The sequence below is a fragment of the Chamaea fasciata genome, unplaced genomic scaffold (assembly GCF_029207755.1).
Source record: "Chamaea fasciata isolate MVZ Bird 193981 ecotype frontalis unplaced genomic scaffold, bChaFas1.0.hap1 SCAF_1, whole genome shotgun sequence".
NCBI lineage: Eukaryota > Metazoa > Chordata > Aves > Passeriformes > Sylviidae > Chamaea > Chamaea fasciata.
Window position 1 is genome coordinate 470777 of NW_027094086.1, and position 15039 is coordinate 485815.

Genomic DNA, 15039 nt, shown 5'->3' on the forward strand with positions numbered 1-15039 from the left:
CCCCCCGCGGCCCCCCCCCCGGCGGCCGGCGCCCCACTGCGCCCCCCGGCCGGCCCGCGGTGTCCGGGGGAGGGGGGGGGTGGTCCCGTACCCTTGTAGCGCTCCCGCACGTCCTCGTAGGCCTGGATGAAATCCTGCTCTTCGGGCGCGGGAGGGGGGCCGGCGGCGGCCATGGCGGCGGGGGGAGGATTTTGGGGGGCGAGGGTGGGGGGCCGGGGCCGGGGTCCGGCGTGTCCGGCGTGTCCGGCGTGTCCGGCGGCTCGGCGGCCCCGCACCCCGCGGCTGGGCAGGGGCACGGGACGGGACAGGGGACGGGACAAGGGACGGGACGTGCCCCCGCCCAGCCCTTTAAAGGAACCGCCGGACACCGCCCCGAGGCGCGGAAACGGCGCCCACGGGCACGGAACTCACGGGCACGGACACCCCACGGGGCACGGGGAACGTGAAACTCTTTGCAGACCCCCAAACGGGTCACTGGGGCTGTGCTGGGGATGTGGCACCGCCCGAACCCCGATCCTGCTGGCCCCGCCCGTGGGGCACCCACGGGTGCCCAGAGGAGCTCGAGGGGTGGGTGTTAAGGGGCAGGGGGCGCAGGTGATACGAGGGCAGTGTGGGGCTGGGGGGCGCAGGTTGTAGGGGACAGTGTGGGGCTGGGGGCACAGGTGATAGGGGACCGTGCGGGACAGGGGTCGCAGGTGATAGGGGACAGTGGGGGACAGGGGGCGCAGGTGATGCGGAATGAGGGTGCCTGGCGCACCCCACAGCCGGCGCAGGGACCCCCCCCCCGATTCGCACAGTGACCTCCCCACCCTCGCTCGAGGAGCAGCCCGGGCGCCCCCTCCCCCGGCGAACGCTCAGCCCCTCACAGAGACCCCCCCCGCGTCCCCTCCGGGTGGCGGGGACAGGCACGTCACTCTCCCCCGGGATTCCCCCAGCAGCCCCACGAGCACCGAGGGATTCTTAAAGCTCCCAGTGCCACCACTGGGGCACTGAGCGGGCCCCACCGCAGCCCCCAAACTCCCCCCCCCCCTCGCCCGGAGCCGAGTCCCAGCCGTGGGCGATCTGCGGGGGGGGACACCGGCCCCACGGGACGGGGCATCGTCATCCCTAAAAATAGACGCTTATGCCCCGAAACTCGAGCGGGGACAGAGCCGGGGGGGAGGGGGTGGGGTGAGGGGGGGCGGGGCGGGAGGGAGGCGGGGAAGGGCAGGGAGGTGGAACGGAAATAGCCGGGGGGCGGGTTCTGTTCTGGGGGGGGCGGTGAGTGCTCCATGGGGGGGACACGCTGAGCACTTTTACTGGAAGCCGCGTGGGGACGGCTCGGCACGGCACGGCTCGGCACGGCTCCCAGGGCGGTGTCACCCTTCGGTTCCCCGTGGGACTCCCACGGCATCGCCCCACGGGCCTCCGGACACCGCCGGCCCCTCCATCCCCCCCACCCACGCCGAGTCCCCCGCGTCACGCCCCAGACCCCCGGACACACCAGACCCCCCCAGCCCCTCAGAGCCGAGCCCACCAGTCACAGCCCGGCTCCCCGGTCACATCCCGACCCCCCGGCCACGTTCCCGGTCCCCCGGGCCGTACCTGCGATGCGGATGACGGCTCTCTCGGCGGGGTCCAGCACCGTCCCGTTGCCCGCGGCCGCCTTGGCGCGCTGGGAGCGCTGGTGTTTGCCCAGGTTCCAGGGCAGCGTGTCCCCGGCGCCCGGCGAGCCGCTGCTGCCACTCGAGCTCTCCTCCGCCATCGCCGCCCACCCCGGCTCCTGCGACAGAGGGACGGCGTCAGGGACCCCCCGGTACCGGGACCATCACCTTCGTGCGCTAGGGACCCCCGGCACCGGGGCACCAGGGACCCCCAGCATCGCCACTGTCCTCCCTCTCGCTTTAGGGACCCCCGGGACTGCGGCACCAGGGACCCCCGGCATCGCCACCTCCTTCCCTCTCTCTTCAGGGACCCCCGCCATCGCCACTGCCCTCCCTCTCGCTTCACGGACCCCCGGCACCGCCGACCCCGTCTCCTGCGGCAGAGAGACGGTGCCGGGGACACCGGGCACCGGGACCGCAGCACCCCGCGGCCGGTGCAGCAGCGCACGGCAGGATCACGGGGCGCCCGGAGGTGCCGGAACCCCTCGGGGCAGCCCCGGGGGAGCGGCGTCCGTGCCGAGCCGTGCAAAGCGGTGTCGCCAGGGACGCGGTCCCCACGGGGCCGCCGCGGCGAAGGGACGGGCGGGGAGCCGCGGGGATGGCTGCCCCGGGGAGCGCACGGGCAGAGCAGCCGGACCGAAGCCGTGATGGACAAGACCGCACCGGCAGCGGGGCAGCGGACAGGCCGGCTCCGCGTCTAGGGTTCGGCCGGGGCGGGCGCCCCGCGGGGCCGGTGCCACTTGCAGCCCCTCGGTACCGGGAGCGCACCCCCAGGGGAGCCGGACGGAGCGTGCCGGTAGCGGGATGACTCCGTGATCCCGGTACCGCCGCGATCCTGCCCTCTCCGTGCCGGCACCTCCGCCATCCCGCCTCCATCATCCCGGCACCGCCGTGATCCCGCCCCCGCCATCCCGGCACCTCCGCCATCCCGCTGCCTCCGCTCTCTCTCCCGGCATCTCCGCGATCCTGCCCCCAGCATCCCGACACCTCCGCGGTCCCCGCACCTCCGCGGTCCCCGCACCTCCGCCATCCCCACGCCACTGCAGCCCTGACACCGGCCCGGGCTCGCTCCCCCAGGAGCCGCCGGCACCGGGCGTTTGCCGCGGCCGAGGCGCCATTTGCAGAAGCTCCGAACCCCGGAAAACCACCGGGCCCCGGCATCACCGGGCCCGGCCCTCGGACCCACCGGCGTCACCGACATCGCCGCGCCCGGCCCTCTCGGCAGCCCGGGAGCCCGGCGTCACCGACATCGCCGGTGCCCCCAGACCCACCGGCATCACCGGCAGTGCGGCGGCAGGCGGGGGGGCGGGCGTGGGGAGCAGGTGGGGGGGCGGGCGTAGGGGGGCAGGTGAGGGGGAGCAGGCGGGGGGCGGGCGCGGGGGCCAGCGCGCCGTGCTAAGCCTGAGTCACCGGCTCCATCGCCCACGTCCCCCGAGCAGCCCCTCCACCCCAGGCCCGGCGCGCCGCCTCCCCCCACCACGGGGGCACCCACAGGGACCCCCCGGCCCCCAGACCCCGGTCTCAGCACCCAAACACCCCTGGCACCCCCAGCAGAGCCCTCCCGCACCACCCCTGCCCGCCGCAGCCCCCAGCCCCCACGGCTCCTGCAGCCCCCCCCCAGCCCTGCGGCAGCCCCGCAGCATCCCCCGAGCCCCCCCCGCCGCTCCTCGCTCCACGGGAGAGTGGGTGACGGGGGTCCCACGCGCGGGGACTCACCGAGCGCCACGATGTCCGCCAAGACGCGCCGGGGGGGCATGACCGGGGGGACGGGAAACGGCACCGGGAGGGCTCCGGAGGGGATGCGGCACCGGGCGGGGGGGGAGCACCGGCACCGCGGGGGCTCCGGGGGGAAAATGGCCCCGGGGGCTCCGCCCGCACCGGCACCGGCTCCGGCTCCGCGGACGGGGCGGGGCGGGGCGGGGGGCGGGCAGCGGGGGGCGCCTTATCTCAGCGCCCCACCCTCCACACCCGGCGCACCCCGGGAGGGGAGGCACCCCCCGGGCCCCCGGCGCGGGAAGGATTAACCCTGAGCAGCGCACCCTGCACTGGGGGTAACCCCGACCAGTGTTCCCAGTACAGCCAGCACCAGTGCTCTCAGTACACCCAGCATGGCGCGGGTTAACTGTGACCAGTGCTCCCAGTATAGCCCGACCAGCGCTCCCAGTACAGCCAGCATGGCGCGGGTTAACTGTGACCAGTGCTCCCAGTATAGCCCGACCAGCGCTCCCAGTACAGCCAGCACGGTAATGGTTAACAGTGACCAGCGCTCCCAGTAGAGCCAGCACGGCACGGGTTAACTGTGACCAGCGCACCCAGTACGCTCCGTACCAAGGTTAACCCTCCCCGCTACACCCAACACGGAGAGGATTAATTCTCCCCAGTACATCCAGTATGGAGAGGGTTAACCCTGACCAGTGCTCCCAGTACACCGAGCAGACAGGGGTTAACTGACCAGTCCACCCAGTAAACCCAGTACAGAGAGGGTAACAGTGACCAGCACACCGAATACGGAGAGGGTTAACTCTCACCACTGCAACCAGTGTGGAGAGGGCGAACCCCGCCCCGCGCTCCCAGCGAAGCCGGTCCCGCCCCGCGCTCCCGCAGGGAAATCCCGCAACCGCCCGGCGCTCCCCGCCCCGAGTGGGCGCTCAACTGTGGGCACAGCACCGGCACAGCACCGCCACAGAACCGGGCACAGCACCGGCACAGCACCGGGCACAGCACCGGCACAGAACCGAGCACAGCACCGGAACAGAACCGGGCACAGCATTAGCACAGAACGGGCACAGCGCCGGGCACAGCACCGGCACAGAACCGGCACAGCATGGGCACAGAACGGGCACAGAACCGGGCACAGAACCGGGCACAGCACCGGGCACAGAACCGGGCACAGCACCAGCACAGAATACCGGCACAGAACCGGCACAGAATACCGGCACAGCACTGGCACAGAACCAGGCACAGCACCGGCACAGAACCGGCACAGCACCGGCACAGAACCGGCACAGAATACCGGCACAGCACTGGCACAGCATCGGCACAGCACCGGCACAGAACGGGCACAGCACCGGCACAGCACCGGGCATAGCACCGGAACAGAACCGACACAGCACCGGGCACAGCACCGGCACAGAACCGGCATAGCACCGGCACAACACCGGCACAGAACGGGCACAGCACCGGCACAGCACCGGCACAGCATCGGGCATAGCACCGGAACAGAACCGGGCACAGCACCGGAAGGGGACCGGCACAGAACCGGGCACGGCATGGGCACGACACGAGCACAGCCCCCGGCACACCGGCTCGGGCAGCAGCGCTTTTGACGGTGGCACCGCCGGCTGCGCATTCAGAGCCCGGGGGAGCGGGGGGATGAGATGGGAGCCGCAGCTCGGCTCTGGCACGGCCCTGGCATGGACCTGGCACAGCTCCGGCGTGGCGCTCACACCCTGCCGGCCGCCAGCCTCTGTCCGGAGAGCAGAGCCCGGCTCCAGCCACCAGCACCGCAGGAGGAGACTGCTCTGGCGGCTGGGGAGGCTCGGGAGCCGGGGATCCCCGGTGCGGCGGGGGAGAAGGGGCCGGGGACTGGAATCAGTACCGGGAATCGGAGCCTTGATCCAGAGCCGGTGCTGGGACCCGGAGCTGCTGCCAGGTCCCGGAGCCGGTGCCGAGTGCTGGAGCCGGTACCAGGGACAGGAAGTGGTACCTGGAGCTGGAGCCAGTGGGAACCGGAGCTGGAGCCAGGAACCGGAGCCAGTACAGGGAGAGGGAGCTGGAGCGGAGAACAGGCGTGTGCACAGCCCCCCAGTGCGTGCGTACACCTGGGTGTGGATGCAGGTGGACACTCGTGTGCCCGGCCCTGGCACGCAGGCACGCCCCGGCACAGGAACACACCTGTGTACACCTGTGCACACACACTCACTGGGGGGTGGCCTTCAAACGCTCCCGGTGCCCCCCACCCCACCGCATCCAGTTGCTTCACAAGGCACAGCCCCCCGACCCCCCAGCCCCACCGCGTGCCAAACTGACCCCGGCAACTCCAGCACAACCGCGCCCACCCCGCGGGGCGCAGAGACCACCCGAGCCGGGGAGGCCGCCCCGGGAGGAGCCCCCGACACGGCGGCAGCGCGATGTGGCCCCGGCAGCGCCGGGGTCGGGACCCTCTCCCGGCTCCACAGGACACTCGGTCCCCACAGCGATGGGGACCAAGGCTCGGAAGCCCCCACCCGCTCCCGCCGCGGCCGTACCGGGGCTGCCGCTCTCTCCGGCCGTCCGGATCCGGTGCTGGCGCAGCTGCTGTCGCCGCGGTCATGTGCCGGTGCCGGCACGGGCGCGCAGAGCGAATCCCCCGGCCAGAGCCGGACAAAGGGCCCTTTTCAGCGGCGCTGGGCCCCGCGGGCCCCTCGGCGTCAGGGGACAAAGGTCCGGCACGCTTGGCACCGGCAGCGCCGGGCACTCCCTGCTCGGGGCACCCGCGGGGCGCGGGGCACCGGACTCTGCGGAGGGGGTGGGCGTGCGGCCAGGACCCCCCTTCCTGCACCTCCGACCCTCTCGGCTCTCACCTCCATCGGCCGGCGCTGCCCGGGAAGCGGGACTGGCGCCACGTGCGCGGGGCTGGCACGGCTGGCACCGTGCCCGGCGGGATCCCAGCGCCTGGCACACGTCAGCGGGGCTGGCACACTCCGGCGCGGTGCCGCCGCACCCTGCCCTGCAACCGCCCGCGCCCGCCTGGCCGGGGCCGCTGCTGCCGCACTCGTGCCCGCTCCGTGTGGGCTCCCCAAAGGGTCGCGGGTGACACCGAGACCCCCGGCCCTGCGCTCGCCCACCTGTGAGCTGGGGCATCTCAGTGGGCAACACAGAGGGGAGGCTCCTTTCCCCCGGCTCTGCCTGCCGAGGGGTCTCACCCGGTGGGCAGCAGTGCCCTCAGTGCTGCCCAGAGCCGGGGCTCTGCCCGCTCCCACGGGGTGGGCACCTGGGTCCCCCCAGCACAGCTCGGGGGCGCAGTGGGACAGAGGAACGGGCAGGGAGCAGGATGCAGGTGGGGAGGAGGCAGGGAGCAGGTGGGGAGCAGGCAGGATGCAGGGAGCAGGCGGATGTGCAGGATGCAGGTAGGAAGCAGGTGGGGAGCAGGATGGAGGCAGGGAGGAAACAGGTAGGGAGCAGGCAGAATGCAGGTGGGGAGCAGGGACAGGGAGCAGGTTGGGAGCAGGCAGAGGTGCAGGAGTGGCCGGGTCCAGCCCTGGGGTGACCCAGAGCCGCCGCCCAGCACTGCCACCCCACAGGGGGACACAGCACCCACACACAGCCAGGCTCCTGCCTGACCCCAGCTCCCAGTACTCCCGTTTGAGTCTGGGACTCCATCCACACCAATCCCAGTTGGAACTGAGACATCCCCCCATTCCAATGGTCCCAGCTGAGACTGGAACATCCCTCTGCTCCCCTTTCCCCTCCCAGTGTCCCCTCAATCCCAGCCACGCAGAAGTCCCCAGTTTATTACCAATTTTATTTGCAGTTTTATTCCAAATTTCACTGGCGTCACACGAGTGACCCCAAGTCCTCCTGTCCACCTCCTGCCCTGGCACGAGGATGCCCAGGAGCGTTCCCAAGTGAGGATTCCCCCCTCTCTGAGCTCCTGGGCAGGGCAGGAACCTCCCTGCACACCAAGCCCCGATGGCAGGGCCCCCTGGAGCCCCTGGAGGCCGTAACCCCCGCAATGGCACCGGTGCCAGGGGGATAAAAGAGGGTCCTGGAAGCAGAACCGCTGCTGCCTGGGGGGCTCCCAGGGCTCAGAGGGGTCCCCCATGGCGGCTGCGGCAGGTGATGAGGTACTGGGGGTAGGCCTGGGTGTCGTTGAAGATGACGAAGATGTCGGGCTGCCGGGGGTCGTCCACGACGCTGTGGAAGCGCCGGGGCACCCCGGAGCCCTCCCGCAGCGGTGGTGCCCGCAAACCCGGGCGCCCGGCCGTGAACTCCCCGGTCAGCACCTTGGCCACGAAGATGAACTTGGTGCCGCTGGCGCTGGGCGGCGAGTACCGGTCCCGCGCCGAGATGGCCGCGCGCGCCGCGAAGTAAACGCCCAGGCCGTACAGCGTGGCTGGAGGGGTGTGGGCATCAGCTGGGGCACAGGGGGTGTGCCAGTGGCACCCCAGGACCAGATCGGCACCCTGGGACCTCATCGGCACCCTGGGCCCAAATTTGTGCCCCATTCCACACTGCTGGCACCCTGCCCACCTTGGCAACCCGTTCCCCCACCAAGGGCACTGAGCCCACCTCAGCACCACTTCCTATGCACCCACAATTGCCCTATTCCTGTGCAAATGGCACCGTGCCCACCTTGTCACCCCATTCCACACCACTGGCACCATGCCCACCTCACCACCCCATTCCCACACCGAAGGCACCATGCCCACCTTGGCACCCCATTCCCCATTAAGGGCACTGTGCCCACCTCACCACCCCGTTCCCACGCTGATGGCACCGTGCCCACCTTGGCACCCCACTCCCATGCCAATGGCACTGTTCCCACTCTGGCACACTGTTCCCGTGCTGATGGCACCGTGCCTCCCTTGGCACCAAGGGCGCCCCGTGCCCACCCCACACGTGCCCGGCGCTCACCGTTCTTCCCGCAGAAGCTGCGGTTGAAGCCGTGCAGGCAGATCTCGCGGCTGGAGGCCTTGGTGGTGCCGTGGAAGAGCACGCGCTCCGCGGCGGTGCCGGCGGCACAGGCACGCTTCACGCTGCCCTTCTTCAGCTGGTACTGCTTGTACAGCACTGGATGGATCAGCTTCTGCACCTGCCGGGCACCTCTGTGTCACTGCTGTGCCACGGGGACATGCTCGGGGGTCCCCACGTGTCCAGACCCACCTGCACGATGCTGATCTGGCTGTGCAGCTCCTCCAGTGTCCCGCAGAAATGCTGCACCGCGTCAGTGAACTCCTCTGAGTCTTCCGCCAGCGCCATCAGCCGCACCTCCTCCTCCTGCCCAGCCACCTCTGGCCCTGCCGGACAAAGCCCCGGTGAACGCGGGCACGGCAAGGGGCAGGCCCGTCCCCAAGGTGCCCACACACACACCGAGCAGGCAGTAGGTGCTGTCCAGCGGGGGCTGGCTGCGGCATACGGGCACGGCACGGGCGCTGCCGATGTCGAACTCCTCCATGCGCTCCAAATCCACGGTGAAAGGCCGCCCACCCAGCACCAGATCCAGCCGGCGCTCCTGACGCATCCAGGCCTGCTCCAGCAGCGCCGCTGCCTCTGGGGTGTAGCGGACAGCGGTGCCAGAGTCGTCCCAGCGCACCCAATGCGCGGTGGCAGGGGTGGCAGGGGTGGCAGAAATGGCAGTGGTGGCACCGTGCTCCGGCGGTGGCAGGCGCTGCAGCAGCGACGCGAGCTCTTGAGTGGCGGGGTCCACGTACTCGGCGAAGCCGCGCAGCGTGGCAGTGTCGCCACTCAGGCTGAGGTCCACGGCATGCCGGCACCGCAGCAGAGCCAAAGCGCAGCGCCCGGCGGCCGGCAGTGCCCGCAGCTGCTCGCTCGCCACCTCCCGTGCCCGCAGCCGCGCCGCCAGCACCCGCTCCAGCTCCCGCGGCGCCGCCGAGGCGTCCCGCTCCGAGGAGCAGAACGCCGTCACCCGCGCCGCATCTGCTGCTGGCAGAGCCTCCTCCAGAGAGGCCTCCAGCGCGGCCAGCAGCCTGGCATCCTCCTCGGCACGCTCCTGCTCCTGCTCACGGCTGTAAGAGCGCAGAGACAGGGCGGTGGCCCGCGCCAGCTCCTGCTCCTCGCACCACGTGCGGTCCATGGAGTACTGGATGGCCAGAGCCATCTGCACCTCCTCCTCCACCCTGGTGTCCGACAGCACCTCCCTGGGGTCCGACAGCAGCTCCTTGGCGCCGTCCCCGCCGGCCGCACAGGGAATCTCAGCCTCGGGGTCCCACTCGCTGTCAGGCCACAGGTTGGGCCCCCCACCGCAGCTGGCGTGGCTCGGGTGCAGCGCTGCCATCATCACCTCCTTGATCTCCTCTGCAGGAGCGGCAGTGGGGTGCCAGGCGTGAGACCCCCACCACGTCCTGGGGGAGGACAGCACACGTGGTCCCCTCATCCCTACCCCTCAGCCCCCTGCAGCACGCGGAGCACCCTCGCCCCTCACCTGCGTTGGAACGAAAGCCGCTGTCGCCTGCGTCGCCGTTGTCATCAGCAGCGGGATCGTCACCCTCAGGCTGATCCCGGTGCCAGGAGTGTGAGCGGGGGTGCCGGTGGCTTCTTGGGGGCAGCAGCTCCTCCAGCTCCAGCTGTGGGGATCCAAGGGTGGCATCACCAACGCTGCTCCAGCCTAGCAGGGACCAGCACAACAGACCCCTCCCCACGAGGCCGCACCTGGGGATCTGGAGGCGTCCAGGGTTCACCTTCCAGCTGGATGACGCACTGGAAGTGGCTCTCCAGCTGCTGGAGGAGGCTCTGCCCAGCCGGGTCCCACAGGAAGCGGGAGACGCCGGGGAAGCGCAGGGTTGTGGGGTGTGAGGCCACCGAGTCCAGCAGGCTCTGCAGGAAATCCGCCACTGCCCGGCATCGGCCCGGCTCCCCACTCACCTGTCAGCAGATGGTCCAAGGGTCAGCACCTGGCCAGCAGCACCTGCCCAGATCCCCACTCACCTGCAGGCAGCGTGGGCAGCACCAAGGGGCTGGCAGCCACCAGGATGTGACATGAGCATGGGGAGGTGGGAGCACGGAACAGAGCCCTGCCCACCTGCCCACACCCCTGCCTGCACCTGCCTACCTGTCTGTAACTGCTCACACCTTCCTGTACCTGCCCATCCCTGCCTGCACCTCCCTGCACGGCTGCTCATACCTGTCCACACCTGCCCACCCGTGCCTGTACCTGCCCACACCCCTCCCCACACCTGCCCACCCCTGCCTGTACCTGCCCACCCCCCTGTACCTGCCCACACCTGCCTGTACCTGCCCACACCCCTCCCCACACCTGCCCACACCCCTGCCTGTACCTGCTCACACCTGCCTGCACCTGCCCACCCCCTGTACCTGCCCACACCCCTCCCCACACCTGCCCACACCCCTCCCCACACCTGCCCACACCCCTCCCCACACTTGCCCACACCTGCCTGTACCTGCCCACACCCCTCCCCACACCTGCCCACCCCTGCCTGTACCTGCCCACACCCCTCCCCACACCTGCCCACACCCCTGCCCACACCTGCCCACACTCCTGTCTGTACCTGCTCACACCTGCCTGCACCTGCCCACCCCCCTGTACCTGACCACCCCTGCCTGCACCTGCCCGGACCCCTCCCCACACCTGCCTGCACCTTCTCATACCCCTGCCTGCAGCTCACCCGGAACCCCGAGATGTCCCCTCCCTCCAGCGGCAGCAGGGACACTTCGGGGACGCTGCTGAGCATGTCCTGGTAGTGCAGCTGCAGGTAGCGCAGAGCTCCTGGCTCCGCCGGCACCAGCACCTCGTCCTGCATCGGCACCGCCGACATCGGCTCCGGAACCACCACCGGGACCGGAACCGGGCGCTGGGCCTGGCTGGGCATGGCCCTGAACCCCTCAGTGTCCTTGTCCCTGCTGGGGATGGCAGCTGGTGGCTGCCCTGGCACCGGGTGTGACGTTGGTGCTGCCGGCACCAGGACGGCAGCAGCTGTGTCCGGCGAGGGGTTCGTGCGTGCCATGGTGGGCTCTGAGGATGGCTCTGTGTCTGCTGGGCAATCTCCGTCCAGCAAGAGGTCCATGAGCAGCAGGGGCTCCGTGTCAGGAGGAGGAGGGGCCCTGTCCGGAGTGGGGACAGTGTCCAGGGGCACGTCCCTGCTGCCCTCCAGCAGCTCCAGGAAGGGGTAGTGGGGGTCGAGCTCCAGCACCACATCCTGCAGCCGGTGTGGCCTCTGCAGCACCCGCTCTGCGGCTGCGGGGGGACAAAGGGACGGGCAGCCGGCAGCCCCGAGCGGCTCCCCACGGTCCCCCGGCATCTCCAGAGGGGTGTCCTCCCTCACCTGCCAGCTCCTGGAAGGTGACGATGGCCCCGCGCCCGCCCGGCAGCAGCCGCACATTCCCGACGCGGCCGCCGCCGCTGCGCCGGTTCTCGAAGTAGAGCTCGAGCAGGTCCCGGCTCGGCAGCGGCCCCGCCGCCCTCACCAGCACCGCGGGGCTCCGTGGCACCCGCAGCAGCTCCAGCCCCCGCTGCCGCGCCCGTCGCTCCGCCGACGCCAGCTCTGCGGCACGGGCAGTGCTGGCACCGCGCTCGGTGCCGACCACGCCGTGGTGCCACCACCCCCACGGTGATGGGCACCCCACAGAACCCCCAAATGCGGCCCGAGCCCCCCCAGCCCATCAGTCCCCTGCCCCCCCAATACTCCCATGCCTGGCAGCGCTGTCCTCCCACCCCTCAGCGGCCTAAGGGTGTCACCCCAGCCCCTGTGTCCCCACCTTGCTGTTCCCCAGCCCCTTGGCAGCTCCATCCCATCACCTTTGACCTTCACAACCCCACCCCCACTACCCCCAAACTCCCTGGGCAGCTCCATCCCATCACCTTTGACCTCCATAACCCCATCCCGCTGTCCCCCAGCCCCTTGGCAGCTCCATCCCATCACCTTTGACCTCCACAACCCCCACGCCCCGTGCCCCCACCCTGCTGCGCCCCAAACCCCTGGGCAGCTCCATCCCATCACCTTCACCCTCCGTAACCCCACCCCACATCCCATCCCACTCTGGTGTCCCCCCCATGCCCGCCAGTCCCACCTGGGGGTGTCAGGGGCTCCTGCAGGCGCAGCAGGCTCCAGCCGGGCACGGAGCCCCGGCACAGGGTGACAGTGCCAGGGGGGACCCCCAGCAGGGTCTCCAGGGGTGGGCGCAGGGGCTCAGAGGGGGTCCTGGGGTCGGGGCTGTGCAGCAGAAGGTGGGTGGGGTCCCAGGGGGGGGCCGGGCGCACCCTCAGCTCGACCCCCCCGAGCCTGTGGCTGCCATGGGCCAACACGTTCTGAGCATCTGTGGAGGGAAAACAGAGTCACTGGGGGCTCACCTCGCGACCCCCCCAGGGTCACTGGGGGTCACACAGTGACACTCGGGGACACAGCACTGCTCTCCAGTGCTCCCAGTGGGGCTGGGATCCCCCAAACCCTGTCCCAGTGTACCCAGTGGGGTTGGGAGCTCAAACACTATTCCAGTGATCCCAGTGGGGCCTGGACCTACCACACCCCATCCCAGTGATCCCAGCGGGACTGAGACCCCCAAATCCCATCCCAGTGATCCCATTGGGACTGAGACCCTCAAATCCCATCCCAGTGATCCCACTGGGACTGAGACCCCCAAATCCCATCCCAGTGACCCCATTGGGACTGAGACCCCCAAATCCCATCCCAGTGATCCCAGAAGGACCGAGACCCCCAAATCCCATCCCAGTGATCCCAGTGAGAATGAGACCCCCAAATCCCATACCAGTGATCCCAGAAGGACTGAGACCTCCAAATCCCATCCCAATGATCCCAGAAGGACTGAGACCCCCAAATCCCATCCCAGTGATCCCAGAAGGACTGAGGCCCTCCTACACCCCATCCCAGTGATCCCATTGGGACTGAGACCCCCAAATCCCATCCCAGTGATCTCAGTGGGACTGAGATCTCCAAATCCCATCCCAGTGATCCCAGTGGGACTGAGACCCCCAAATCCCATCCCAGTGATCTCAGTGGGACTGAGATCTCCAAATCCCATCCCAGTGATCCCAGTGGGACTGAGACCCCCAAATCCCATCCCAGTGACCCCAGAAGGACTGAGACCCTCAAATCCCATCCCAGTGCTCCCAGCTGAGACTGGGACAGTCATATACCTCATCCCAGTGATCCCAGTGGGACTGAGACCCCCAAATCCCATCCCAGTGATCCCACTGGAACTGAGACCCCCAAATCGCATCCCAGTGATCCCAGAAGGACTGAGACCTCCAAATCCCATCCCAATGATCCCAGAAGGACTGAGACCCCCAAATCCCATCCCGGTGATCCCAGAAGGACTGAGGCCCTCCTATACCCCATCCCAGTGATCCCAGTGGGACTGAGACCCCCAAATCCCATCCCAGTGATCCCACTGGAACTGAGACCCCCAAATCCCATCCCAGTGATCTCAGTGGGACTGAGATCTCCAAATCCCATCCCAGTGATCCCAGTGGGACTGAGACCCCCAAATCCCATCCCAGTGACCCCAGAAGGACTGAGACCCTCAAATCCCATCCCAGTGCTCCCAGCTGAGACTGGGACAGTCATATACCTCATCCCAGTGATCCCAGTGGGACTGAGACCCCCAAATCGCATCCCAGTGACCCCAGAAGGACTGAGACCCCCAAATCCCATCCCAGTGACCCCAGAAGGACTGAGACCCCCAAATCCCATCCCAGTGACCCCAGTGGGAATGAGACCCCCAAATCCTATCCCAGTGATCCCATTCGGACTGCGACCCTCAAATCCCATCCCAGTGCTCCCAGCTGAGACTGGGATAGTCATATACCTCATCCCAGTGGGACTAAGACCCCCGAATCCCATCCCAATGATCCCACTGGGACTGAGACCCTCCTACACCCCATCCCAGTGATCCCAGTGGGACTGAGACCCCCATATCGCATCCCAGTGACCCCAGAAGAACTGAGACCCCCAAATCCCATCCCAGTGACCCCAGTGGGACTGAGACCCCCAAATCGCATCCCAGTGACCCCAGAAGGACTGAGACCCCCAACCCCCATCCCAGTGCTCCCAGTTGGAACTGGGACACAACCCCCTGCCCACGCTTACCCCGGGGGTCCTCGAAGGTGAGGAAGAGGAGGGGGCCAAGGCGCTGGCAGCTCTGCACGGGCCCCCCGCCCGAGCGCCGCCGGTTCTCGAAGTACAGGATCAGCAGCTCCTCGGGGGCGTCGGGGGGGACCCCCTGCACCTCCAGCACCCCCCTGGCCATCCTGGGGCACCGACACATTTGGGGGTAAGACCCTCTCGGTTCCTTCACACTTCCCCGTCCCGCTGTGACCCCCCCCCGCCCCAAGGACCCCCCGTGCAACCACCCGGGACCCCCAGGTCCCCTCCCCAAACCCCACGGCCGCGCTCCCCCCGCACCTCCCTTACCAAGGGTCCCCCAGCCCCGCGTCCCCGGGGCGGGACCCCCCTGTAGCCACAAGCAGGACCCCCCCCCCCCCCAAACCCCGGGGCTGGACCCCCCGATCGCCCCGGACCTTTCCAGCCCCCGGGGAGCCCCCGCACCCCCCGGCGGGTCCGGCTGCCCCCACGTACCGGACACGGCGCGGCTCCGCCCCGGCCGAGAACCGAAACCGAAACGGGGCCAAAACGGGAAGGGGAAGGGCGGGGGGCGGGGCAGGGGTGGGGACACAGGACAGGCCCCACGCGGGACACGGGGA

At 69.6% G+C, this 15039-nt stretch overlaps 1 protein-coding gene across 1 annotated transcript; it reads right to left on the bottom strand.

The window, feature by feature from the left end:
* Nucleotides 1-7125: 7125 nt before the first annotated feature.
* Nucleotides 7126-14962, bottom strand: PARP10 (poly(ADP-ribose) polymerase family member 10). Its single transcript, XM_066201910.1, has 11 exons — nt 14915-14962; nt 14426-14586; nt 12390-12635; nt 11645-11863; nt 10988-11556; nt 10014-10226; nt 9787-9928; nt 8715-9659; nt 8508-8641; nt 8259-8436; nt 7126-7737 (listed from the first exon to the last, which is right to left on the bottom strand). Exons 2-11 carry the CDS (start codon nt 14583-14585, stop codon nt 7430-7432), a joined length of 3114 nt encoding a protein of 1037 aa, XP_066058007.1. The 5' UTR covers nt 14586; nt 14915-14962; the 3' UTR covers nt 7126-7429.
* Between the last annotated feature and the right edge of the window lie 77 nt (nt 14963-15039).

Coding starts and splice junctions, on each gene's coding strand:
- PARP10 (XM_066201910.1), bottom strand. CDS start 14,585: ATGGCCAGGGGGGTGCTGGAGGTGCAGGGGGTCCCCCCCGACGCCCCC. Junction 10,227..10,987: donor GGGACATCTCGGGGTTCCGG/GTGAGCTGCAGG, acceptor ATCTGCTGACAG/GTGAGTGGGGAGCCGGGCCG. Junction 7,738..8,258: donor CAGCTTCTGCGGGAAGAACG/GTGAGCGCCGGG, acceptor ACACCCCTCCAG/CCACGCTGTACGGCCTGGGC.